This window comes from Leuresthes tenuis, unplaced genomic scaffold, assembly GCF_036924035.1.
Source record: "Leuresthes tenuis unplaced genomic scaffold, fLeuTen1.0.hap1 SCAF_4, whole genome shotgun sequence".
Lineage (NCBI taxonomy): Eukaryota > Metazoa > Chordata > Actinopteri > Atheriniformes > Atherinopsidae > Leuresthes > Leuresthes tenuis.
In genome coordinates, this window is record NW_027325358.1 from 38,525,702 (window position 1) to 38,552,076 (window position 26,375).

Consider the following 26,375-nt stretch of genomic DNA (forward strand, 5'->3'; position numbering starts at 1 on the left):
CCAGAGACATATTTCCAGCACTAAAAAGTTTGGATTCAAACCTAAATGCTATTTGAATTGCTCACTGAATTCCACCTTTTCCCGTGTCTCTGCTCCTAGCATGATCTTCCTGTAATTTGCAGCTCACAAAACAATGAACTACACTTTAAATGCTTACAGCACTTTGGCACATGAAAACGATCACACTCAAATCATCATCATTACTTGCTAGATAAATAACATTTGATTGTCTTTATTCCTTTTCAAAGGGCAATCTATAGATGTGGGTTGTTTCAGAGGCCCACTGAAACAAGGAAATAGATGGGTGGAACAGCAAAACAGATATAGGCTATATGAAGATACTCAAAAAAAGACATTTTCAGCTTTACAAAAAATATGACAGAATTTCTTCTTTGAGTCCAGCATAAATGAATTATTTTTATAGATTATTCTGCCTTGACATGTGGGATGATTGTTTTATTTAATGAAAACATTAGTTGAGCCTTTACTGAGGGAAAGGGTGGTGGGTTCAGTCAGAAGCATTCCCTGTGGGCAGCTATAGACTGAGTCTCTCCATTTCTCTCCCAAACCAAATTCTGGGCGACAAGATCCCCGTAAAGAAAGTGTGCCGATAAAAACCTTGTTCTCAATGATGTCACGATTCCAGAGTCTTAAACTACGCACAGCTTGTAAACCAATTAAATGGTCCATGAGTTAGTACAGTTGGAATTACCAGGATTTCTGCATTGATTACTCATAGAATGTGCTCTGATCTTCACTCTCACAGAGGGAAAATACATTTAGGCTGAACTTGTAACACAGACAGTTGTACTTTTCATGTTTCAAGTGATAACATGAATAGTCATTCATTCACAGTGCAGGCTAGAAACATGAGAAGTGTTGAAGCAGTTTCAATCAGATGTTTCCCTTCTGTGTTCATAAGACCAGCACAATGTTTCAAAAATCTTTCGGACCATTCTGTCCTACAGCCCAGTTTCAGTACATGAGGTTTTCAGAAAAGGGTTGATTGATTAGCCTTCCTCATGTCAGACAGTTGTGCTTCCGTGAGGTTAAAGTCAGGACGCAGAGTTCTTTTTCAGCTTTTTTGTTGCATCACCGAACCATTCCTAAGCTCCCGCTCATGGCTTGCTACCCTAACATTGTTTGAATGGAATTCTTTCTTAGAATGTTGTGTCCTTTAAACTCTGTAGTATTCTCACAGTGCATTGTCCCCCAGTGTGTTGTGGTCTTTGGCTTAACTGAGACGTGGCATAATAGGAGAGCAGTGCTTTCCATCATGGCATCTTTTTTTAACAGCAGTCTTGCTCAGGATTTTCTTAAAGCAAAAACAAGAGTGCAGGTGATTTTTGCAATCATTTCTGTTTTTCCTCCTTCAGGATTATCTTGGTGTTATCTTTGGAACACTCATGCCTAAAGTGAGCTGAGACAAAAGTCCCTCTGTTACTGAGCAGTTTATCTTGCAGTTAAGCTTCCTCTCGTGAAAGTTGTTGTAATGATATATGGTTGACATGAAGCAATCTCTCTTGAGAAGAGCAGGTTTAGTCAGTCATGAAACGTGTATGTCTTCTTTGCAACTATTGCAGAGGCTTCTACCAGTCTTACTTCTCTCCTTACCTGGAAGACACATTTCGGTGCAATCTGTTGGTTTCCTTAGCTAGGATATTAATTTTTTGAATTAGCTCTATATGAATTAATTGGATTATGATTACAATGAATTTAATTTTTAAGTTTTTGTTTCTGCGCTGCCTGTAACCTTGGTAACCTTGGGACTGTGTCACAGACCACATAAAGAATTCTGTGTTCAGCTTCTCAGCAGGACTCCTTCCTGTTGAGCTCCCTCGTGAGGTTCAGACTCACAGTAAAGAAGTGGTGGATTTCCAGTTACTCCGTGTTTATCTTCCATCAGGAGAGTGGCTGTCTTTGCAACTTTTGTATTTAATCAACCAGGTTGTGTTGATCTGTAATACATTTAGATATATGTCAGTTAACAATTCAGAAATCCTAGAAATTCCAACTGTGTATGGCAGTGTGAGAGTATGTGGTATTAATTCAGTTTTATTATACCTCTTATTCGCAACACCTGTACTTTAATCCAACAGTTCTCTTTGAGCAAACCAAACCCATTTCCATCCATCCATCTATTGGGCGAGAGGCGGGGTACACCCTGGACAGGTCGCCAGTCCAAACCAATTTCCTAGACTAAAAAGAACTTTGTGTATCATCATTATGGAGAAGCAATTTCTCTCTGGCACCAAAGCATAAGAATGTCGAGCCAAGGCCACGGGTTCTTAGGTTTTCAGCTGCTGCGGCAGCCTGAAGGCTCCATAGGCTACCACAGCTGCCATCCCTGAGGAACTAATGGGCACAATGAATATCTTCCAAAACAGTCTTGTACTCAGAATATTTACAAGATTAGAATTAATTAAGAAAGTACTCAGATAAATACATAGTAACATATAAAACAACCAAAGGAGTACAGCTCACACAAATATCTACAACAAGTTTTCATTCTTAAATGAAATAGCTGAAAAGTTTTACTGTAAAACACCAACCAAATGTAGTTTGTAGCATTCTGTTGCTCAGTCACCAACAGCCAGAAAACTCTGACCCAATGTAACAGTTTATGCTCAGTTATAAATTGGTTTAATAAAACATCACTTCCAGAAGAGTTGTCAAGTTCTCAACAAACACTCAAAGCTGTTGTTTGTTCAGTCTTTTTAAGCTTTCTCAGTCTCAAAAAGAAAGATTTTCAGAGTCTTCACTGACCGAATTCTTTGTATTCAGAAAATACAACCAAATCCAGAATCTGCAGCATCAACACTCAGTAAAAGCTGTTCCAGACTCATGTTCCCATCGTGTTCCTGCAGCTTCCTTTAATGACTCTTTTTAATGCTTTGGGACCTGAGTTTTTCACAGGAATCTGAGTCCATTCCTGCTGAATCCCAGATTCCAGCTGCTCAGCAGTCCCTGGTTGTTGTTGTCTGGTTCTCCTCTTCATGATGCTCCAACATCTGCAGCAGGAGACAGATGTGGACTGCGGGCAGCTGAGAACAGCCTGGATGCTCTTTCTCAGCAGTTTTTCCCAGAAGCAGCTGAAACGTGGACTCATCTGCCCACAGAACACGTGTCCACTGTCTTTCTGTCCCTCTGAGATGAGCTGGAGTCCAGAGAACTGGGCCGTGGTTCTGCTCAGAGCTGATATATGGCTTCCTCCTGGTGTGATGCAGCTTCAGCTCACATTTCTGGATGCAGCCGTGGACTGTGTTGAGTGGAAATGCTTTTCCCAGCTCCTCCTGAGCCCATGTGGCTGTATGGATCATGGTGGCCTGACGGTTTCTCCTGCAGTGCTGCCTGAGGGCTCCGAGCTCATCCAACAGGGCTTTCTGTCCTTGGCCTTTCCACACTGAGACTTCCCCAGACTCCCTGAATCTGTTCCCAATATTCTGCTCTGTAGATGCTGAAAGACCAAAGTTCTTTCCAGTCTGACTCTGAGGAATATTTCCTGAACTTATTGATGATTCTCTGATGGAGTTTGGCACAAAGCGGTGAGCCACGACCCATCCTTGTTGGAGAGGCTGAACCTTTGGTGGAAGCTGCTTTTATACCCAACCCTGACACCCTCACCTGTCAGCAGGTAACCTGCTGCTTGGAGAAGCTCCAGAGGCTGTTGCTGTAGATTCTATAAACTTTCTGTCTTTTTTAGACTGCTTTTTCTTTTTCTAAATACAATGACGTTGGACAGTGAGGACACTGAAAATCATTTCTTTGGACTTGTGTCTGTGAAATAAAAACTAATTAACAAACTCAACCAACTTTAAACATTTGATTACCAACCTTTTTGGAAATGGTGTTTGCATAACAGTAGTTTGTTTGATGAAAGAAGGAAGAAGAAGCTTAGAGGGACTAAAGCCTATCCCAGACAGGTTGCCAGTTCATCATTACTGTTTCTTTAAATACCATACATCCTTTGTGAAAGGAAAGGAGATTAGTTTGTGCCACAAGCAACTTTTGACAGTTAATTTAGGAAAAAGAACAGTCAGCTCCACCCAATACTGAGCAGCTGATATATATTCTTTAGTTTGAGGCTTATTGCTAATAAGTGAAATGATTCGATGAGTCATTTGTCAAATTTATCAACCAAGAACTTGCTATCAGAACTCTTCCCATCTCTGTGGGGATATTAAGATATGTTGCACTGAGATTTATCATTGAACATTCATGTTAACCATGGACATACCAAGGCTGCTCTAACAGGAGCTCTGTGCTTAGAAAAGATGCATTCCAGCTGTTTGTATTCTGTCTATGTTAAGAATGAAAAGTTTATGCTGCTAACATGCATACCTGTAGGAGGAGTGGCATTTCCAGCTGAAGTGAACTGCTAACAGCCACTGTGTTCATGTAGAAATGCGGTGAACCTGGCGGTGTTAAAGTTGAACGAGCAGGGACTGCTGGACAAACTGAAAAACAAGTGGTGGTATGACAAGGGAGAATGCGGCAGCGGAGGAGGGGAGAGCAAGGTTAATACACACTCTCTCTCACACACACACACACACACACACACGTAGTACAACACAGAACACAAAGGTAAACCTGGGTTAGCTAATCAAATGTACAGTTACAGTATGTGTAACTGTAAAGAAGCAGTACAGTTACAATACTACGCGGGACCACAAAGCTAGCAGTGATCTGAAAGTCCAGCTGTAGTCTTCCACAGAGAATAGGTTAAGAACCATTAACAAGAACAAATGAAAACTGACACACTAGATTCCACAGGCGCTCAGAACGCGCCGCCCACAGGTAGAATTGTACTCTGTGCTGCTTCTTCTACCAATATGTTGTACCTGTTTGGTTGAGGTCAGGTTTGGCGCAGACTTGAAGGCCAGATCAGGTCAGGTGACCTCTAACCAGATGGCAGCAACATGAGAGTTGTTGATAAAGAGTTTGTGCGACCTGTCCAAACTCTGTGTATCAGTGGCTGCAGCCGTGCAGGGTACTGCGGCTAAAAAAGCAATGAAGCTTTTCATTGCAGCTCTTCTCACTTTCTGTCTCAGAGGCCAAACAGAGGACAACACAATTCTGCAAAATAAACTGATCACCATGTAGACATGGTCTTTACATTTTAGCAGATGTGTCAAAGTATTTGAAAGCTTTACAGTTGAATCTTTACTGTCAGAGAAGATTCCTGCAAATAAGAATCATTAGTGGACCCTGTTGGCTGCGAGAACAGTGTGAGAACCGCTGCCTCATTAATAACATAAGATAACATTGATAATGATGTTATTTATGTTATTCCCATTGAAGAGTGCCAGTAAACCTTGCCGTATTGAAACTGAATGAGCAAGGAACCCTAGACAAGCTGAAAAACAAGTGGTGGTACGATAAAGGAGAGTGTGGCTTCAAGGACTCCACCAATAAGGTTAGTTTTCTGTCTGTGGGTCAGTGAAACACACTGTTCACACATTTAACATGCATGGGGATCTCTGTCAATGTACGCAGTACAGGCCAGTCACAGCTGTACGGGACATCAGAGACACGCAGGGTGAACAGTCTAACGTAGACAAGAAGAAAAGCTGTCCGTTAAATGTTTGTTCATCTGTTTGTCTGTGCAGTCCAAAAAGCTTTTAGTTCTTTTTTCGGTTTTCTCCTTCAGTGTAGACAATGCAAACCCATGACAGATGGTACAATGCATGTACTGCTCCATGGAAAAGTACAAAATATAGGCTAAAAAGAGCTACAGTTTCTCTCCTGGGATACAGCTTCTGTCATCATACTGCTAACGTTGGCACTCTTGATTTGGACTACAGTTCCTTGAAAGGGGGAAGGAGAGTTTGGTGGGCGATGTAAAACCCTTTGCCCTTTAAAACGATCTTTTCCACTTTTCTACTTCCACAATTACTTTCTGTTCCACTTCGCTTCCATTTGCAAATGGTTATGATTTGGAGTTAAACTTGGGAGTTAGAAATAATGTTTAGATGTTCCAAAATATTTAACTAGGGTTAGAAAACTATAGATTGTCACAGACTATACATTTAAAATCTCACTGGAGGTGGCTCCCATCACACGACATGATGCTTCACAAGATGCTGTCATCTCATTAGTTTTAGGCCTGGATTGCCATGGTCTATAAGCTTTTGTGTTTTTTGGTTTCTTGGTTTACTTTTTCCTCATTCATTTCCTGTTTTATTTTTTAGAGTTTACCCCCTTTTGTATTTGGTTAGGCTTACTTCCTGTGCACGCTTGGTCTTCAGTTCTGATTGCTACACCCGATCCTCATTTGTTATCACCTCCCTCAGCATATATGTTTCATCCAGGTTTTCCTTTGTTTAGTGTCACAGCCTTTGTTTCCATACAGCCAGTCGACCAGTCATTTTTTGGATTTTACTTGCAGTTTACATCCTGGCTTGGCAGCGCCTTTAGTTTTTTTTTTAAATATAACACATCCTCATTATTCCATGTCCTTGTCTCTTCCCTCAGGAAGTCCTGCATTTAGGACCTGAACCTCCGGCTCTTTGTCATGATCCATGAAATGGATAGTAAAACGACTAAATCTTGGATTTCTACTTAACAATATATATATATATATATTTCTATTTATTCTATTAATTTCTATACCCAAAGAAGCTGCCACTGTGCTTCAGAAGTTGTACAGGAAGTAAAATATGCATAAATAAAAGACTAAGCTTTTGAAAAACGTCAGGGTTAAGGAAAAGACAACCAAACTGACATTCAGCAGCTGTGAAACTACAGAAGTTCAATAAATGTTCTGCAGATGCAGCTGTAGATACTTTCTGTTCCACTCTTATCACATTGTGACATGAAAATGATGCCATATCTATCATATTATAGATAATATGGAATATTACTTTATTATCAAAGTTTGCAACTGAAAAATAAAAAAAGTTCAATATATTGTTGTCACCAGCTGCTCACACTCATCATGAAAATAATCAGGCTTTGCTATAAAAGCTGTATTTCCTTTCTCTCATTAAAGATGGGCCAGTGTTTCATATGTTGAAGGAGATCATTAAGGAAGCACTGGAGTTACTATCCTTAGTACTTACAGAATCTGAACAGCCCAATCATGGCTACCACTGAGATGCTTCTGGGTCATTTCACTCAGTTGGGAATGTTCCTAAGCTAAATGGACTATTTGACTGGATCTCTTGCTTTTCCATGCAGTTCTACCTGTTGTTCAGATTTGCATCTTGTGGAGCGCTTATCATGTCACAAAAAATTGAGAGTTGCACGACCGTCCGAAACAATGCTGTCACCATTTGCTAGGGGGGAGAACAGCGAGTATAAACCATACTTAACAGCAAGAAAACAAGTGAGAGGAACTGTGGCACTGAAGTGAAATGAGAGAAAAAAAGTTCAGTTGTAATATTGAATGACTCGTTAAAAACGATTACTTTTAACAAGAAGTTAAGAGTTTGAACTTTTTCCTGAATGCTAACTTATTTGAAAGGATTTAATCAGCGTTTCATGTCATATTTTCCCAGTGAGAAATGAAAATGCTACTTTTCATTAACAAAAGCTTAACCATAAGACTCTTACATCCCAAGAGAACTTCAGTGTTAAAAGTAGTTTTGGGTCTGCACACACACACACACATTATTATTCCAGGGGAGGTCAGGTCTCTTCTGGATGATCTCGTTTCTACTTACACTTGTGTGTTTTTGTGAGTCAGCTGGAAGTAAATTCATTCCTATGAGAGTTACCAATCTCCGTTAGATCTGCCCTCTGTGACTCCAGTATGTTGGAAGTTTGTAACTGTTGCTGTGAGACTGCACTTTGATCCGGAAGGTTTAGCAGGCTAGCAAACCACTGGCTTTTCAGTCAAACTGATCACATTCAACACAATGAAGTGAAAACTTCACAGTCTCCTTGGCCAGCATAATATAATAATAAGAGTGTATGCATAGTTTCAAAAAGATCTTTCATAACAATGACTGCTGGGCTGTCCAACTTCTCTTAACTTACCTTTCCCCTTGTATTGAATCATTCTGTCATGGTCATTGAATTAATATATTCCATAAAACTGGACAGGAAAACTGCTAGCATTCTCTCTCATTGCTGAAGTAAAGTTCATTCATCCAAATAAATGCATTTCCTTACACTGAACACTTGGGAACAAAGTCTGTGTATTACATACTGAGTGCACACGTAAGAAGAAACGAGACATAGGCCCCAGCTTGAGCCACTTCAATTTAATTAATTAATCTAGAGTCCCCTTGGGGCACTTTACATAGAGAAGAATTCAACACATACCGCTTGAGCAGGCACTTAGTGGCAGTGGTGGGAAAAAAAACTCATAACAAGAAGAAACTCAGAAAATCGCAAAGTGCAAACATGCAGCTCCAACGCCTGAGATACCTGCAGATGTTCAAGGAGAGAGCAGTTAATGACAACTATGATGTCATCTGTACATGGAGAGTAAAGAGAGCAGAGGGAGGAGAGGTGCATCATGGGAGCTCCCCCAGCAGGCTGGGCCTATAGCAGCAGAACTATGGGATGTTTCAGGCTCACCTGAGCCATCCCTAACTATAAGCTTTATCAGAAAGGAAAGTTTCAGCCTGATCTTAAAGGTAGAGAGGGGGTCTGCTTCCTGAAGCCAAACTGGGAGGGAGGTTGGATATGTAGCTGGTCAGTGATTGGTCAAGGATTGAAAAAGTTCAAGCACAGCACTGCTGTAAAAGCCGGGAGCAAAACAACACACAGTGATCAGATCAAACATGAAAGTGTTAAAAAGAAAAAACGTCCTTCAATTATCCAGCTGGGCCTAAAAACTGTGTTGAAGGTTCAAATGAAGTTAACACTCAGATTTCTATAGAAGTGGAACAGTCAGCATACACTTGAAAAAGGAAAGAAAAAACAATTAGGTTCTACAGTCCATGTTTGTACAGTATATCAGTGACAGTAGTAGTCATTTTTCTCGCTAATAGAGACTGTAAAAGCTCATCCATTGTGCTGCTCTAACTTATCTTTGCTCATTCTGTCTGATGAAGCAGATGCAGCAGTGTGAGCTTACAAAGAAAGAACCTTCACACAGCCTGGACAGATGCGTAGTTAATGTACCTCAGAGCTGGCAGCAGAAGTATTCACAGAGCAATGTTATGTCAGATTTGTGCTGCAACAGCCATAGCAGAGCCATGTAGCTACAGCTTCTCTGTAGGCTGACCTTCACCTACCCAGAGACGTAAGCACACACACACCAGTGCAGACTGTAACAGCTGTGACTGGCACATGTGGCTGCTCAGAAATAAAACCCTGGTGGAACACAACTGTGAACCTGACTCAGGTTCCTGATAATCCAAGTCCAATAACCAGTATGTGTTAAAACTTCCGTTCAAGGATGTACACATATTCCATCTTTTCTTCTGTGTTGCAGTAGTTTACACAGCTGTGCCTGCTCCACTTGAACTCTGTCATTTAAACAGATTAAAAAGGACTTGGAGCTTAATGTTTACACTGGCGTTTATTACTACACTTGAGTTTGAATGTTGTTTCCTTGTTTGAAGGTTTCTTTGTATAAAAGCATCTGCTAAAATATTAAAAGTAAATAGAATTGTTAAAGTAATAATGATTGTTCAGTGCAGCTGTTGTTTGCATGTTTCATCTATGTTGTTCAGTTCTTTATCGTTCTTTCATTCTGTTAGTGATGAAATCGATTGTTATCAACCTCCCCGGCTCAAGCTAACATTAAACCAGTCGGCATTCAACCTACACATGGCATCGTCTGCCTGGAGTGAGATGGACACATACTAATCCTACCAGAAAATAGACATAATTGTTCACCTACTTGCTCGATTACTACACTTGTTACTCCCACTGGGAGAAGCACCACAGAACTCAGGCCACATAGAATTTCCTGGTTTGCAGGAAAAACTTTAACAGTTATATTTAGTCAGTGAGCAAAGCAACAATGGAGGAGGTTGGTATTAGGTTGATGTTAGAATTTCTGCAGAAAATGAGACGGCCACGGTAAATGATATTAAGCTCCTTAAATCAAAGTATCTGACATCTCTCACCCTGCCTTTTGGGATCACCTGCATGTCGTGCTTTCTGTAGCATTAACATCTGAGAAAGTACACAGTCCTACAACAAAATTACTCAGGTGCCTTCTCTGCCAGTCACAGCACATCCTCTGTATGAAAAGTGCTATCTGTAACTACCTCTGCTGCAGGTCCAAATAGGGCGGTGTGAGCAGCCACAGCTAGGTACACAGCAGATTATACAAATGTGGGTATGACACATACTCTCCACGGGTGTCCCTTTGATCACACTGACTTACACAGTGACACGCTGGTAAAGTTCATGTAAGGTTTAGTTTATTTGTAACTCTAATTTTACGCTCTCGTTTGCATTGATGACTTAAGTGTGTGCAGAGAGGTTAGTTGATTTTGATGCTGACACATTATAGGAAAATTAAATGTTTTAATGACAGTTTACCTGTTGTTAAGTTAGCTGCAGTCATAAGTAGCCCAAACTAACACCGCTCTGTGGGTGATCGCCCTGTTTCTTCCTCTGTGTGTGTGTGTGTGTGTTGGGGTGTGTGTGCGTGGTAGGAGAAGACCAGTGCGCTGTCTCTCAGTAATGTAGCAGGTGTCTTCTACATCTTGGTCGGAGGTCTGGGTCTTGCCATGATGGTAGCTCTGGTGGAGTTTTGCTACAAGAGTCGGGCTGAAGCCAAAAAAATGAAGGTACCTCATCTTTTCATTTACATATCTGAATTTTAATCATCATATGACAGGATTGGCTTGTAGTCAGCTCGGGAGATTCTAACTGAAACGATAAACCTGAGTTTAAGGGACAAGTAGTGGTTGCCATTCAGAAAACCAGAGAAGCTAATGTGATGTCAATTTATATTTACAGTATGTGTAAAAGATGATAGTATTCCACCATTTTGAAAGTGTTTTTGGATTCTGCTGAGCGTGGCTCTGTTCCTTCAGAAGTTTGTGTTATATTATAATATTCTGTACAACAAAAACATAACCAGACAGTTTAATCCATACTTGTTATCGCTATAATTACATTAGTTTTGGCTTTGGGGACCCAGCAACCAGAAAGAAAAGTGTTTGTAGGGAATCTGACAAATTGTTATTTAATCAATTGGTTCCAGTTAAGAGATGGCTCAGATTTATTAATGGTTTGCATCTGCCACAAACCCTGTTTTGTCTTTGAAAAACCTTGTGATAACAGTCAAGTGGACACACATTTCTGCGCCTGACTGTGCTGCATATGTATTTATGTGAGTTAGCCTATCACAGCTCAACATTTAGGGTGAAAACTGAGAAAAAGTATATCTCAAATGTTGTATTTGACGTGGCTGTGATAGCTGCTGTGAGGAAGAAGAGCTGCAGGGAGCAGACACCATGAGGTGGAAGCAGGACTATTAAGAACGCCACTTCCAGAGAAGCTGGGATCTTCACAATTCAGTACAAACTCAGATCTACTTTGTTGAATCATTTGAACCTTTAAACAGTTTACAACAACTTTATTTCATTTAGAATTTGAATTTGACACTCAAAAACAGTTGGATGTACAGCTGCCAACTCAGTGTCCGGTTCTGGTTGGTCAAATACACATGTGCACATATTAACCAAAGTGATTCGCTGCTCCCTAACATTTTCAATGTTGACTGGCTTATTTGGTTTTCTTGTTAGTTTTCACAGACCAAGCAAAAATCTGCCAGTTTTTTTGTGCTGTAAAAAAAACTGTTCTTCTAACAGAGACCGTTAGCTATTGATCCTCTTTGAGATGGTATCTGCATGCTTCCTGGTAAATGAGAGTAGCTAATGTTGTTCTCTTTCCCCTGACAAAATGTGTGTGGGATCTCAATCTGGGCTGTGCCAAGGCCATTCCATAGCACTGCATATCATTCCCTGTAAAATCATAAAAGACAGTAACTGTCAGCTTTCTTCTTTCAGTGCTGGAGTTGATTTATGGTCACATGCAGTGCTCATTTTTATCCATTCATCCTTTTTTAGCAATCAACATTGATCTAATATTCAGCAATGTGTTTGAATTGTAATCATGTTATTTTTAGGTTTGAGACAGCAGAGCTCCTGCATAGCCTCATCCATCAATCAATCATAATCTACCAGCAAACTCAATTCAGTTTATCCCGTTAAAAGTCAAGTAAAAGTTGGGGTGCTCTGCGGTTAGAGCACATACCATGCTGGCTGGTTTGAAGCTCAACCGTGTCTATCTGTCCTGCATGTCATTCCCCCACTCTTTCTGCCCCCTTCCTGTCTCTCTCGACTGTCCGGTCCAATAAACACAAAATGGCCCAAAAAATAATCGTAAAAAAAAAGAAGAAGAAGACAGAAGATCAATATTGGTATACAGACTAAAGGATGGATGCCACTGTTTCCGTGCAGTGTTCCAGGGTCTTTTATGGGAATTTATCTTGAGTATGAGTCATACTGTTTTTGACGACTTTGGAGGTCAGCAGATCTCAACTCTGTAGAACTCTCCAAATGAGACTTTGGATTGGTGTGTTCTCTCTGAAGGAGAATACATTTCTGAAGAATACTCCCTCCAGTAGAATTCCAGTGTCTTCAAGAATCCAGGCCATGAGGCAATCAAGCTGCTCTGGCAGCTTGCAGTGGTCCAATCCAAAGAACCCTTGTGTTGGTTTGTCCTTAAAGTAATCCCCCAGTGATTGAAAATGATTCAAATTCACTACTTTCTTCCTCTTCTAAAGCTAAAAAGTCCACAAGAGTGCAGCATCACACCTCAAAGTATTTTTCATATGATGAAAATAAAAAGATCAATAATTACTTTTCTAATTGGCTTGTTTGCATTTAATATCGCAGGAACATAGTGAACTAGAATAGCAAATAGAGTGAAATACACTGAAAAATTATACATTTTCAGACTCAAGTGGACATGTCTCTTAAAGCTTCACTATTTCATTATATATATCTGTGTGTGTGTATGTGTGTGTGTGTGTGTGTGTGTGTGTGTGTGTGTGTGTGTGTGTGTGTGTGTGTGTGCGTGCGTGCGTGCGTGTGTGTGTAGATATTTACTGTTAGAACTGATAAAGTGCAAGTCTGCTATAGTTTATTTTATGTGAAATTATATAATTGATGTTGCCTTTAGTTTGCTTTCCAGCCCCTGGAAACTAAACCAAGGCATTTGGCTCAGTTGTGCCCAGTTAGAGCCCAGCCCACATGGACAGGTATAATTATGACCCTCCCACTCTACCCACTAACCACTCCCCGTACCTGCAACAGAAAGCAGAGGTAAACGGGTAGGCAGAGTGGGAGTGAGGACCCGGAAATTCAGCCACACACAGGAGTAGTTTAAGAGAAACAGATTTATTTGCACAGAGGGTTGATGATTAGTGGTGGGTCGAGAGCAGCCACAACATGAGGGAAGGAGAGAAGATAATGTGTGGGGAATCCAGGTGCAGGGTCAAAAGCAAGCACTGGTCAAAACACAGGTTAGCAGATGTCAGGTTCTTAACACGAGGGGTAGACGAGGGTCCGTGGTCCGAAAACAGAGCGTGGGTCAATGTCCAGATTTCCAGAGAGACAAGAGAAGTCCGTCGTGGGCAAGGCAAGAAGAATAATCCGGGGACGTGAACCTGGTCAGCAACTGGGATAATCGTAGACAAAAAACTCGACACATGGCTGATGATAATCTGGAGAGAGCTGAAGTTGAGCTATGAACAGGTGAAAACAGGTAAGCAATTAGGCAGCACCCAGGTGGGCTGGATAAGGCTGGTTAGTGAGCCCAGATATGGCATAGCAGAGAGGTGAAACATGACACCTGATAAAGGGTTACGGTATATCTGTGTCATTTATCAATCTTTTTTATTCACCTAGTCTGTCCACATAGCTATACCAGTCTCGCTCACTCCCATGATGCAGTTCATCTACTGACTTTGAGGTTTTGTGCCGTTCTTCTGTTTCATGACAAAACACACTGAGTTCCCCTGCCAGTCCTTCTCATTTTACTAACTATATATATATAACTTCATCACGTTGTCTCTGCCCCCATGAGCCAGAAATTGTTCCCATTTCACCGGACTGAAGGATCCTGCTAATGCAGTTGTGGGAGGGAGGAGGCTTCTGCAGGGGCTTAGGAAACACTGCTGCATCTCACGCTGACATCCTTAATGGAAGAGATACAAGTGAAAGAAGGAAATAAGTTAGCGTAAGGCTTGGCAGTGTGATATATTCATAAATTAAGTTTTCAAACTGGAAACCTGTGTCTCTCTCAACAGGTAGCATCTACATAGGCTGGCTTTAATGTTTCTTTTTATCTAGTGGACCTTGCACTTGTTCACTCAGCTTGACAATTCAACTTGAAACTAAGTCTCTTTCTGTCATCACTTGCTCCCTTTCAACATCAGGTGGAAAAAAGATATCATCTGGTCCAATACACATGGCCACTCTAATCACAGAAAGTGTTTCCTGCTTAGAGTGTTGTCGGAGAATTGTCACTTCTGTGGTGAGGCTTCCCAGATGATGCCACCGGGGTCTCCCAGGGCGAACGAACCAAACGTGAAAAAAAATCAAAAAACACTTGGATGGAGAAGCATCTTCGGAATGACTGATAAATGAGAAAATAGATCTTGTACAGATCTTGACTAAAAACATATCCAGAAAACATTCACTTTGTATTTTCTCTCTCTGTCACAAGGCTGTAGTTCTAACCTTCCTTCAGTTGTTTCGTGCTGTGACAAGTGATGAACAGAGTCATGCCGCTGAAGAGTGGTTGTTCTTTGAGGAAACTCCGTGCAGAAATAACCATGACTTTATTTTTGTTATAAAGGTGGCAGCCAACACCTTGTCGTCACCCCAGCATACAGGAAACTACACACACACTCTGTCTTCTCCTCAACATGCCCCCAACTTCAACCTGCTGTCTCCCAGCCATCAGCCAAACTACGCCACCTATAAAGAGGGCTACAACGTTTACGGCATTGAGAGCGTCAAGATCTAGCACGGGTAGGAGAGTGATGATTGATAGCTAAAACTGTTCTAACCTCACAGTCATAGACAATGTTTGGACATCACCAAACAACACCTTCAAGAGCAGCTGAATTCATCTGATGACGGTGCACAACAACTTCAGTGGCAAGCGTCACGTGAAATAACAATGTAGAAGGAGAAGGAGGTTTTACTGTGAGAGAGTTTGTCATATAAACCATCCTGTACGTTAAAGTTACCACATTTAACATGAAACATTCCCAACATCTGTTTGTGAAGGCCACATAGTTGTTAAGAATACCAGTATTTTTTTACAATTACTGACGAAAGAGCTGAAAAAATGCCCCCATCATCTCAGACGACAGCAACTGTGCCACAACACGAGCATGTGTTTGTGTTGTAACATCAGGACAGTGAGACAGAAGTTGCCACTGAAGTTGACAAGCATCTCAGACTGGTGATAATCCAGGATATGAATGCAGCAGCTGTCCTTGACAAACAATAGTAACATGGAGACCATAATAGAGTCTGCAGCCAATTAAACTGCAGATCAAATAAATGGTCATAACTGTGTATGACTGTGATCCTCCTTCCCTTTGTTTACTCATCACCCTGCAGCTCACTCACCTTTTCCTCACCTCCTCTGTTCTCTGTCTACATACCAATTCTTCTTTCCTCTCCTCTTTCCGTTCTACTTGGTCTTTTCCCTTCTTGTTCCCTAATACTTTCCTTGCTTCTCCTGTTCTTTCTGAGTTTACAGCCAATCATCCTCTTTGACTAAATTGACTTATTGGTTAGTCAGTCCCATATGTCTTAATGCCAGCTTTTTAATAGACAGCCCTATAAGTTCATTGTAAACATTAGGTGGTTTGAACATGTAGCATAATCACACATTTGAGTCCTTGTTTGAATAAAGGAATAGTAAGTGTAAGATAAACTTTATTACAGAGTTGAATATCAGTGCTTCACTCACTAAGACAGAATAGATAATATATGCATGGCCTGATTTAAGGCAACTCCTGTCAACAGCAACATGCTGATGACTTGTGATGACAAATGGGAAGTCATAGCAAAGTCATTTCAGCTCTTTTTTACTTAAATAGTTCCAAATCATAAGGGATGTCATCTCAGGGCAATGTACATGGTGAGACCCACACCTTACACACTTTAAAACAGTGGGGAGCAAAATTCTAGTTTCCCCTGGAAGAAGCCTGCAGCAGAACCAGACTCAGGATTGGCAGCCTTGGTCATTGTTCAGTTCTCTGCTCCTTCAGAGGCCTAACTTTACAAAGATGGCCAACCACAGCTCGTTCACACACTAGCTTAAAGAGAGTTTCTGGGCAACGACAACTTTGTTTGAACAGATGCTAACATGAAGAGCATGAATCTTTGGGCACCATCAGTCCACATTTTTTCAAAGTTGATGGTGGATTTCTGCACCGACAGAACTTCCTCTTAAGCTAACTGGTAAAGAACACTTTTTTTGCAAACATTTAACAAGACATACAAAGGAGTGAAGTGAAATAGGAACAAAACCAACAAGAAATAACAAGAAATTAAGAAAAACAAAGGAGGACAATAACAAGAGACAAAACACACAATGGTAATAGTAAAAGTAAAAATGGGTAAACAGAACAAGTAGTAAAACACAAATGAGATAGGAGTGGGGGGTATCAGTCACAAATGTTCAGAATGTGTGATAAAAAGTGTGTGTGGATGAGTGCAATGCATGAGGTTTAGGGGTAAAATCGTTTGTAGAATAAAAGATGATAAAGAAAAACTAATAAACAATTGAAAACGAAAGAAAATAAGATAACATGATAAATAACAAGAACATTAATGTTTTTCAGACATCTATTGTCAGGTTGGGGGCATGGGCTCACAGGCAGGAAGTGTAGGGCTGAGAAGGTTGCTTCAAAACAATGAGTTTGGTCTTGGAGAGCGGCTGAGAGCTTTTCCATAGATACGTATTCTGTAAGGACATTTAACCAGCGTGTTGTTCTGAGTTTGTGTCTTGTTTTCCAGTTCCTGACTATGGTCTTTTTGGCAGTGGTTATGGCTGGAAGTTATTTTTGGGTGCTGGGTTAATTACTGTGAGGTCTCCAAGTAAACCGAGTGAGGGGGGTGATTGACGGCTGACATTTTTTCAGTGACCCCCTGCCAGAAGGTTTGTTCTGGGGGGCAGAGCCACATGGCACGATAGTAATTGTCTACAGTGTTTAGTGTACGTGATGAGCAAATGTCTGTGAGTCCCATTTTATGTATTTTATGTGCAGTGAGGCGAGTTCTGTGCATGATTTTATACATTGTATTAGCTGTATATTTGTATTTTTTGACATTGTGAAGGTGTTCCGGCAGATTTGTGACCAGTAATCAGCATTGGGACTGACCAGTAGGTCATTTTCCCATTTTTGTATGGGAAATTATATGGTTGTGTCTTGGTTTAGTATTAGTCGATACAGTTTGGATAGTAGTTTCTTTGTGTTTTTAGTATCTAATAATTCTTCTGTCAGTATTGAGGGTTGTAGGTTATTATTAGTTATATTGATTTTGGCTTTGAGAACTGATTTTAATTGAAAATACTGAAAATACTGGTCAGTCCCAATGCCATAGGTGTGAATAAGATTTTCAAATGAGATTAGTTTGTCATTATGGAAGATGTGGTGTAGCTGTGTGATTCCTTTTTCTTTCCAGGTGGTGAAGTCTAGTGGTGAATTTTTCTGTGTGAAGTTTGGGTTATTCCAAATAGGGGTGTATTTGCAGGGAGTTAATGTGGATTTGAAGAGCTGGTTGATTTTCCACCAAGCTGTCAGAGTTGTCGAGATTACTGTATTGGTGAAGTTTTAAACTAGTGTTGAGAAATGGGAGGTCGGATATTAAGATGGGTTTCCATTGTGCTTATTCTAGTTCTGTCCATGATAAAGGCTGTGTTGTGTGATTAATCCATTTATAAACATACTGTAACCAGTTGTGAAGAACATAAAGAGGAAAATTGGGTGCCTTTAGACCGCCTGTTGTTTTACTTTTTTTAATGTTGCGAGTTTCATCCTTGGTTTATTATTTTTCCATTAGAATTTGCATGTTATAGAGTCCAGTGATGGAAACCAGTTGGTAGTAGGTTGAGTTGGGATCATTGTAAAAAGATAATTGATTTTGGGTAATATTGACATTTTGACTGTGGCTATTCTACCAATGAGAAAAAGTGGCAAGTTCATCCAACGGTTGAGATCGTCTACAATGGTTTTGAGTAGTGGGGTGAAATTCAATTTGAACAAATCTGACAGCTTGCGGGAAATGTTTATTCCTCAGTATTTAATGTTGCCAACAGGTAAGGGAGGGGGTGTATGTCGGGATGCAACCATCCAATCCCCCCGACTCAATGGCAGGATGGTTGATTTAGTCCAATTTATTGCGTAATCTGATATTTCTGAGAATTGATTAATGAGCGACCTGTCCAGGATGTACCCCGCCTATCGCCCAATGACTGCTGGGATAGGCTCCAGCCCACCCGCTACCCGACCGACGATTGACGGTATAGAAAATGGATGGATGGATGATTAATGAGCTTTATGACTTCTTGAAGTGAATTGGATGTGGACCGGAGGTACAATAAAATGTCATCTGCATACAAGCTAATTTTGTGATGGTAATTGGCAACACAGATGCCTTGGATATTGTGATTCTGTCGTATTGCAGTTGCTTAAGGTTCAATGAATATGGCAAATAGTGATGAGAGAGTGGGCATCCCTGTCTTGTTCCTCTATGTAAAGCGAATGGTTTTGATATTATTCCATTGTTGATGACAGTGGCCATGGGTGAAGAGTATAGTGTTTTAATCTAGTGCATAAACAATTCTCCAAAACCAGCTTTTTGTAGTGTTGAAATAAGAAATGTATAATTGACTCTGTCGAAAGCTTTTTCAGCATCAAGAGAGGTGATGCTTTTGAGGTTGTTAGATCCAGTGGTTATCAGGTTAAAAAGTCTGTGCATGTTATCTGAGGAAAGTAGTCCTTTAATGAAGCTGGTTTGATCAGGATGTATTATATGAGAGATCACTTTTTCAATGCGGATGGTCAGGGATTTTGGTTATTATTTCAATGTCTGTTTGATTAGTGATAGATCCCAGTAACTGAAGCATGAGGCGCATTCCCACTGTAGGAACCTTTCGCAGTTCCTATAACCTTTTCAGGAATCGGGCCGTTTTTTTGAGCATTCGGACATTCAGGAACTAGGGACCACGGCCCTCAGTTCCTATAACCATTTTAGCTCCTTCTCTGAGGCAGGGTCTTTTCTGGGTTCCATAGCAACACAGATGACGTAGGTGTTTGGTGGCTGGTAGCTCCACCCCTTGTCTGAAATGTTTACTCATACGACACGGACACAACCGGCGCCTGTTTAATAAGTTAAACTCAGACGTCGTCTCCTTTGTCTGAGGCGCTCTGCTCTCCTTCTTTCCTTCGTGAAACAAAGAAGTATCGCCTGCCGCTCGATTCTTCGTCTTCTGACTCTGGTGGTGTTGTTTCCTTCTCTCTTCTTTTTTTTCGCAGGTTTTATTTTGCTGTTGTGTGGCACTAAAGTAACATGTCTGTCGCAGACTGTCACATCAGTCACATCAGTCCCTGTCAAGGTCCCTGACTCGTGCGAATGCAAAATGAAACAGTTCCCCTGGGGAAGGGCAGTTCTTCGAACAAAATTCGAGGTGGACAGTTCTTAAAACGTCTCTGTCCGATTGTGGCTATTGAGTCGGGTCTTTGCCTGGCTTTGGCAGCAATGAGAGGAGAGCAGTATTCATATGTTGGGGAATTTTTTAGGTACATTTGATTTCTAGGCACATTTTCATGAATAGTGGTGAAAGCGTATTCCAGAAATGTTTGAAGAATTCAGCAGGGAGGCCGTCCGGACCAGGAGCTTTATTGTTTGGCATTCGGTTTAGTGCCTGAAAGCATTGATCTTGTGTGAGGGTTAGGGTTGGGATTGTCCAGGATATTTCCTTGATTAGTTGTTATTTTAGGAAGAGAATCAATTTCCGATACATATTGTTCATGATCACAGGTGTAAAATGTACTATAAAATGATTGAAAAGTGCTGTTGATGTCTTGGGCTGAGAACATTGGCCTCCCTGCTGAATTCCTTACTACAGATATTATGGATTTTTCTTTGTTTTCATTCTTTGTTTTGATTTTAGTTGGTTTGCCAGATATTTCCCTTTTTTATTGTTATATTCACATTTGTCATGTCTTAATCTTTCTATTATTAACTGAGCTTTTTGTTAAGTATTTTGTCTAATTGGAATTTAACTTGTCTTAGTTCATTGTGAATAACTTCTGATGGGTTATTTGTGCATGAGTCGTTCAGCTGTTTGAGTTTTCTCTCTAGTTCATTTTCAATCTCCACATCTTTTTTCTTTTTGTATGATGAGTATGATATTATTTTTTATCTCATTACTGCTTTTGCCACAGAGTTGTTGGTGAGGTGTCTGGAGAATCGTTTGTATCAATCAGGGATGCCCATTCTCTTTTGAACATTGAAATCTGGATCTTTAAGGAGAGAGGTGTTAAAGCGCCACCTTGAGCAGAAAGGTTTGGTAGGGTGATTCGTGTTCAGGGAAAAAGATACGGGGCATGGTCACTTTTTACAATGAGATGGATATTTGTATCAGAGATAGTGGATATTATGGAGATGCCAAAGAGAAATAAATCTATGCGTGAGAAGGATTTATGAATGTGTGAGTGATAGGAATATTCCCTGGATGTTAGGTTGTGTTGTTGCCAAATGTCTCCAAGATCAAACTCATTTATGTATTGTTTTATTATCACAGATGAGGTCCATGGTTTGAAGATGGTTGGGGTGTACGATCTGTCGAGAGTGCGGTTTGTAACTGTACTAAAATCTCCTTCGATAGTTAAAGGTGAATCAGGCATGTTGTTGAGTGAGGAGAAGAATGTGTGAAAAAAAGGGGATCATCATTGTTTGGGCCATAGATATTTGCAATTATTTAATTTTCACTGAAGAGAGAGGCATGGGTAATAATGTAGCATCCCTCTGGATCTATTATTGTTGAATTTATAATGAATGGAATAGTTTAGTTAATTAGAATTGAGACCCCTCTTTCTAGAGTTGCATGTGGTAAACTTGGTTGTATTCAATTCAATTCAATTTTATTTATATAGCGCCAGATTACAACAATTCTCATCTCAAGGCACTTAAATAATATAGTCCAATTCAAGCCAATTGGAATTCAATTCATTGTAATCATAACCCAATTCATTCATATAGAGCCAATTTAAAAAAAATTATATCCTAGCTAAGGAAACCAACAGATTGCACCGAAACTTGTCTTCAGTCCAATCTCCCGTCCTGAGCCTGAGGGACTGTGGAAAGGAACGACTCCCTTTACCAGGAAGAAACCTCTGGCAGAACCAGACTCAGGAAGAAACCTCTGGCAGAACCAGACTCAGGAAGAAACCTCTGGCAGAACCAGACTCAGGAAGAAACCTCTGGCAGAACCAGACTCAGGAAGAAACCTCTGGCAGAACCAGGAAGAAACCTCTGGCAGAACCAGACTCAGGAAGAAACCTCTGGCAGAACCAGACTCAGGAAGGGTGGCCATCCGCCTCGACCAGCTGGGGTTTGAGAAGACAGAAAAGAGGGAAAAGAGGGGGGAAAAACACCATAACGCCATTCAAAGGATACCTGTTGGAACAGGGAAACCACAATAACCACAATAATGTCACATGTACATAAAATCAATTGAGAAATTAAACAGGTGGAAAAAGAGAGCAAAGTGAGGAAAGGTGTGACAGATGAGGTCCCCCAGCAGTCTAAGCCTATAGCAGCTTAACTATGGGATGTTTCAGGATCACCTGAGCCATCCCTAACTATAAGCTTTATCAAAAAGGAAAGTTTTAAGCCTAATCTTAAAAGTGGAAAGGGTGTCTGCTTCCCGGACATTTACTGGCAGCTTATTCCACAAGAGAGGGGCCTGATAACTGAAGGCTCTACCTCCCATTCTACTTTTAGAAACTCTGGGAACAACAAGTAAACCTGCAGTTTGGGAGCGAAGTGCTCTGTTAGGAAAATATCTTACAATGAGATCTTTAAGAAATGATTCTGAGGATTTTGTGTTGTTCAGATGGGCAGAGGGGGGTGCCTTTCAGTTCTTTGCCCAGAGTTTTATCAAATTCTTTGAAATGTCCTTGAAATGTTCAAAATTAGCCACGATGGGTCTGTTTTGAGATTGCTGATCTGGTGAATGCGATGAAAAGTGATCTGTTTGGTTTTTCGGGTGGCAGTTTGAGGTGTGTTTGCATGAAGTCCATAAGTGTGTTTTCTGGTGTGCCTGAGAACACCAGGTTATCACACATGCTGCGGCGTGGAGATCCAGTATTATTTCTTTCATTTCTTTGGTGACTTGTGAGAGCTGAATTTCAAGGGTTTTGACAGAGGTTTCGAGTTTTAGTGGATGTTCCTGACTGAATTCCAGGCTTTCTCTCAGGCCCTGGCATTCTTTGTGTAGGAGTTCAATGAGTTTAATGTGAGCATCGAGTGAGGAGAGTGTGGTGTTTCTATGCAAGGAGGGGACCAACCTGTTTGCGGTCATCTGTGTCTGTGGAGGAGTTCCTGAAGTGCTTGGCACTGGAGGTATCCATGGCGCAGAGCCGGTCGAAACACTTGTCAATGTATTGCTCAAGTAGCTCCAGTGTACAGACGTTTAAAAGACTGGTGGCTGTAATCCTATTTCTGAAAAAGTTTGTTGATCAAGGAACAGATTTGAATCCATCTCCAGTGACAGTGTTTTTTTCTCCTGATGAAAAACACCAACATGACTTTTTCGTACTGATTATTATGGTAACTGGAAGATTGTTAGCAGAGCATCAGTTCAAGTTCTCAACCTTGAAATAATGAGTCTCATTTATAGGAAAAATATGTCTACTATTGTATAGTGGTACCCATTCTTAAAGTCCAAGGACCATCAAAGTTAATATTGTCCCATATAGTAAATTATTGAGTTGAACAATTTTTAGCTGAGGTGAAACTGAAGCTGAAGCTCTCCAGGCAGCCCAGTTACATCAGAAAATGGTAAGGTTGGCCAATACAGACATCAACTATTACACGTTCTGTCGTGATATGGGTTTGCAGGAGTGCACCAGCAGGAGACCTGCAGGAGTAGCTACTAGGGGTGGAGCCAAATGCAAAAGCAGTATTTGAAGAAGCACAAAAAGGCTGTTTATGAGTATTTATTTCACACAAATATATTTTTGATTATTTGTATTTGGGAAGACTAAAGAAAAAACATGCCACTGTATTCAGTTTTTCTCATGTTGAGGTGCATTGGTGCACTCAATTGATCAGTTCTAATTGCATGTGTCTGTACCTCTTAGCCAGTTAATTCCTGCCCACATGGAACTGTCTCAGCCCTTTCCCCTTTCCATGCTCCTGTCAGTCAGTGTCTCACACATTCCAGAGTAACAAGTAATAAGATGGGTGGATGATTAAACAGCAATGGAAAAAAAACATGACTCAGGGTGAAGATGGTGCCAGACTGTTGAGGAATAAGTAAAAAGGTGCTTGAGGTAGGTGCATGCTTATATTTCTGCCATGACAGAAGTGACATGGGTGAAACAGACATGACGTGATGAGAGCAACAGGCATCAAACAGAGTAGCAAACAGCTCAGAGTGAGAGCTAGCTAGAGCTAACCAGGTACCAGGTACGGTTGATGGTGATAACTGGGCTTGTTTGACATATCTGTCAAGGTAGCTGACAGCTAGGGAAACGTGAGACATGAAGAAGTTGGTCTGTCTTTGATGCACTAGCCTTAAGAAGTACAAGGCAGATCCTTCTGGGTTTTATTAAAAAAAAAAGAAAGAAAGAAAGACAGAATGAATAAATGTCTTCTTAAAAACTAAAATGATGTGCCCTATTCTCAAGCTCTTCTTTCTATTTTACCAAAATGTGAGGTCTGCCTCTGTCTACTACTATACAACCTGTATAGTTATATTGTCACGACCCGGCAGGACACAGGCGCAGGGATGTTTCACAATAAGTAGCTCTTTTATTGACACCATTTATCCATCTCCAAGTCAGAGAAATAAACAGGCTATGAAAAAGTCTAACACACTTCTTTCAATAATTATGGAGAGAGAAGTGTGGCTATAAAATTTCTCAAAATAATAATCTCTCCACTCTCGTAGGAAAACGAAAAGAGCTTTAAACTTTAATAATATCTAAAGATGCTCTCTTATCCAACTATGAGATCTTTAAGCTATGATGGAGCTCAGTCATTAAGAGCTTTATATGTGAGAAGAAGAATCTTAAATTCTATTCTGAATTTAACAGGGAGCCAATGAAGAGAAGCTAAAACTGGAGAAACATGATCTCTCCTGTTAGTTCTCATCAGAACTCTGGCTGCAGCATTTTGGATCAGCTGGAGGCTTTTCAGAGAATATGTGGGACAGCCCAATAATAAGGAATTACAGTAGTTCAATCCTGAAGTAACAAATGCATGAACTAGTTTCTCTGCATCACCCTGAGACAGGATGTTCCTGATTTTAGCAATATTACGAAGGTGAAAGAAGGCAGTCCTAGAAACCAGTTTTATATGTGAGTCAAATGATAAATTCTGGTCAAAAATAACTCCAAGGTTCCTCACTGTAGGACTAGAAGCCAAGGAAATACCATCTAGAGTAACTATATAACTAGATAATTTCTCCCTGAAGCGCTCAGGTCCAAAGAGAACAACTTCAGTTTTGTCTGAATTTAAAAGCAGACAGTTCTGAGTCATCCAGGTCTTTATGTCTTTAAGACAGGCTTGTAGCCTGACCAACCTATTGGTTTCATCTGGTTTCATAGATAAGTACAGCTGAGTATCATCAGCATAACAATGGAAATTTATGCCATGCTGTCTAATAATTTTACCTAATGGAAGCATGTATAAAGTAAAAAGATAAATATGACTTAAACCAACTTAATGCAGTTCCTTTAATCCCAATAACATGTTCAAGTCTCTGTAACAGAATGCTGTGATCGATCGTATCAAATGCAGCACTGAGATCCAACAGGACAAGCACAGAAACAAGTCCGCTATCAGAAGCTAACAGGAGATCATTGGTAACTTTCACCAGTGCTGTTTCTGTGCTATGATGCACTCTGAATCCTGACTGAAACTCTTCAAACAGATTATTTCTAAATGTAAATGATCATAAAGTTGAGCTGCAACTATTTTTTCAAGAACTTTAGACAAAAAAGGGAGATTGGATATAGGTCGATAATTAGCCAACACTTCTGAATCAAGAGTAGGTTTTTTAAGTAAAGGTTTAATTACAGCAACCTTAAAAGTCTGAGGTACATATCCTGTCAACAAAGGCCGATTGATCAAATCCAATATGGAAGTGTCAATTAAGGGGAAAACCTTCTTGAACAGTCTGGTTGGGATTGGGTCTAAAATACAAGTTGATGGTTTAGAAGAGACTATTGCTGTTGTTAGCTCAGAAAGATCAACTGGGCAGAAGCTGTCTAAATACAATTCAGGTTCTAAAGATACTTCTAAAGCTGCTCTACTTGATGATACATCAGTGATAATAGTGGGAAGGCGATACGGTTTTTATTACACTACTACCTTAATAAAAAGGAAAGAACCCCACAAGAGATCGGAATTCTTTTTCAGCTTTTGTAAAAGGGGAGAGCTGTCACCACTGTGGAACATGGGTGTGAGTCCAAGCATCTCCGGCTCGCTCCCGGCAGCAGCTTGGTTTTATTCAAAGATAAGAAAAGGGGAAGTGGTTTACAAAACAAAAGGTTGCATAGAAAGTTCAGAGTGCGTGACTTTGTCGAATGTTAGATCATGTGCAAGTTCAGAGCATGTGAATCTGTTGAATGTTAGATTAGGAGATACATGAGATACAACTGGTTTGAAACAGTTTGCAGAGGCATTGTGCATTGTAGTTGAACTCTGTTGAACTCTGGAACACTCTGTCCTGAGCCGTCTCCCTTTGTCTATACGCACACACGTTTCATATCACATGATTGGAAGAATGCAGCACATTTGCAATTATGGCACACAATATATTTATGAGTATATCATGAGATAACAACTAAAAACTCTAACATTTCCCTCCTGTTTATCGAATGATATACAAGAACAGCATATGCAAACATTACAGAATTTGTTACGGTTCACTGTGGTAGGCAGAAACAGCACATCATTCTATATCACTTGTTTTGGACATTTTCAATGTAGAAGTCATTCTTAGTTTCTTTGTTCTTTACACAGGTGAAGAACAGTCATCATAGTCTTCTGGCTCGTCTTTAGTTAGTTGAGTGTAATTGTCATGTCCCCTGGTTTGACAGAGCAGTTGTAGGCTTACCATGGTGGAAGTGACAGTCTTGGAGATCATGGATTTGAGGCACGGTATGACGCATGAAGTGATCAGAC

General features: G+C 40.5%; 1 protein-coding gene across 4 annotated transcripts in view; it reads left to right on the top strand.

The window, feature by feature from the left end:
• The window catches only part of LOC140304859 (glutamate receptor 2-like), an 85,506-nt gene that overhangs the window by 47,120 nt on the left and 12,011 nt on the right, over positions 1–26,375 (top strand). Inside the window, exons 17-19 of one of the 4 annotated variants that reach the window (XM_072383659.1) lie at positions 4,403–4,517; positions 10,566–10,700; positions 14,785–14,960. In XM_072383659.1, the coding sequence (XP_072239760.1) occupies positions 4,403–4,517; positions 10,566–10,700; positions 14,785–14,955 (421 nt within the window). In that variant the 3' untranslated portion in view covers positions 14,956–14,960. Of the gene's footprint in view, positions 1–4,402; positions 4,518–5,301; positions 5,417–10,565; positions 10,701–14,784; positions 14,961–26,375 lie in introns of all 4 variants that reach the window. The other 3 variants (XM_072383662.1, XM_072383661.1, XM_072383660.1) reach the window with 3 other exon arrangements.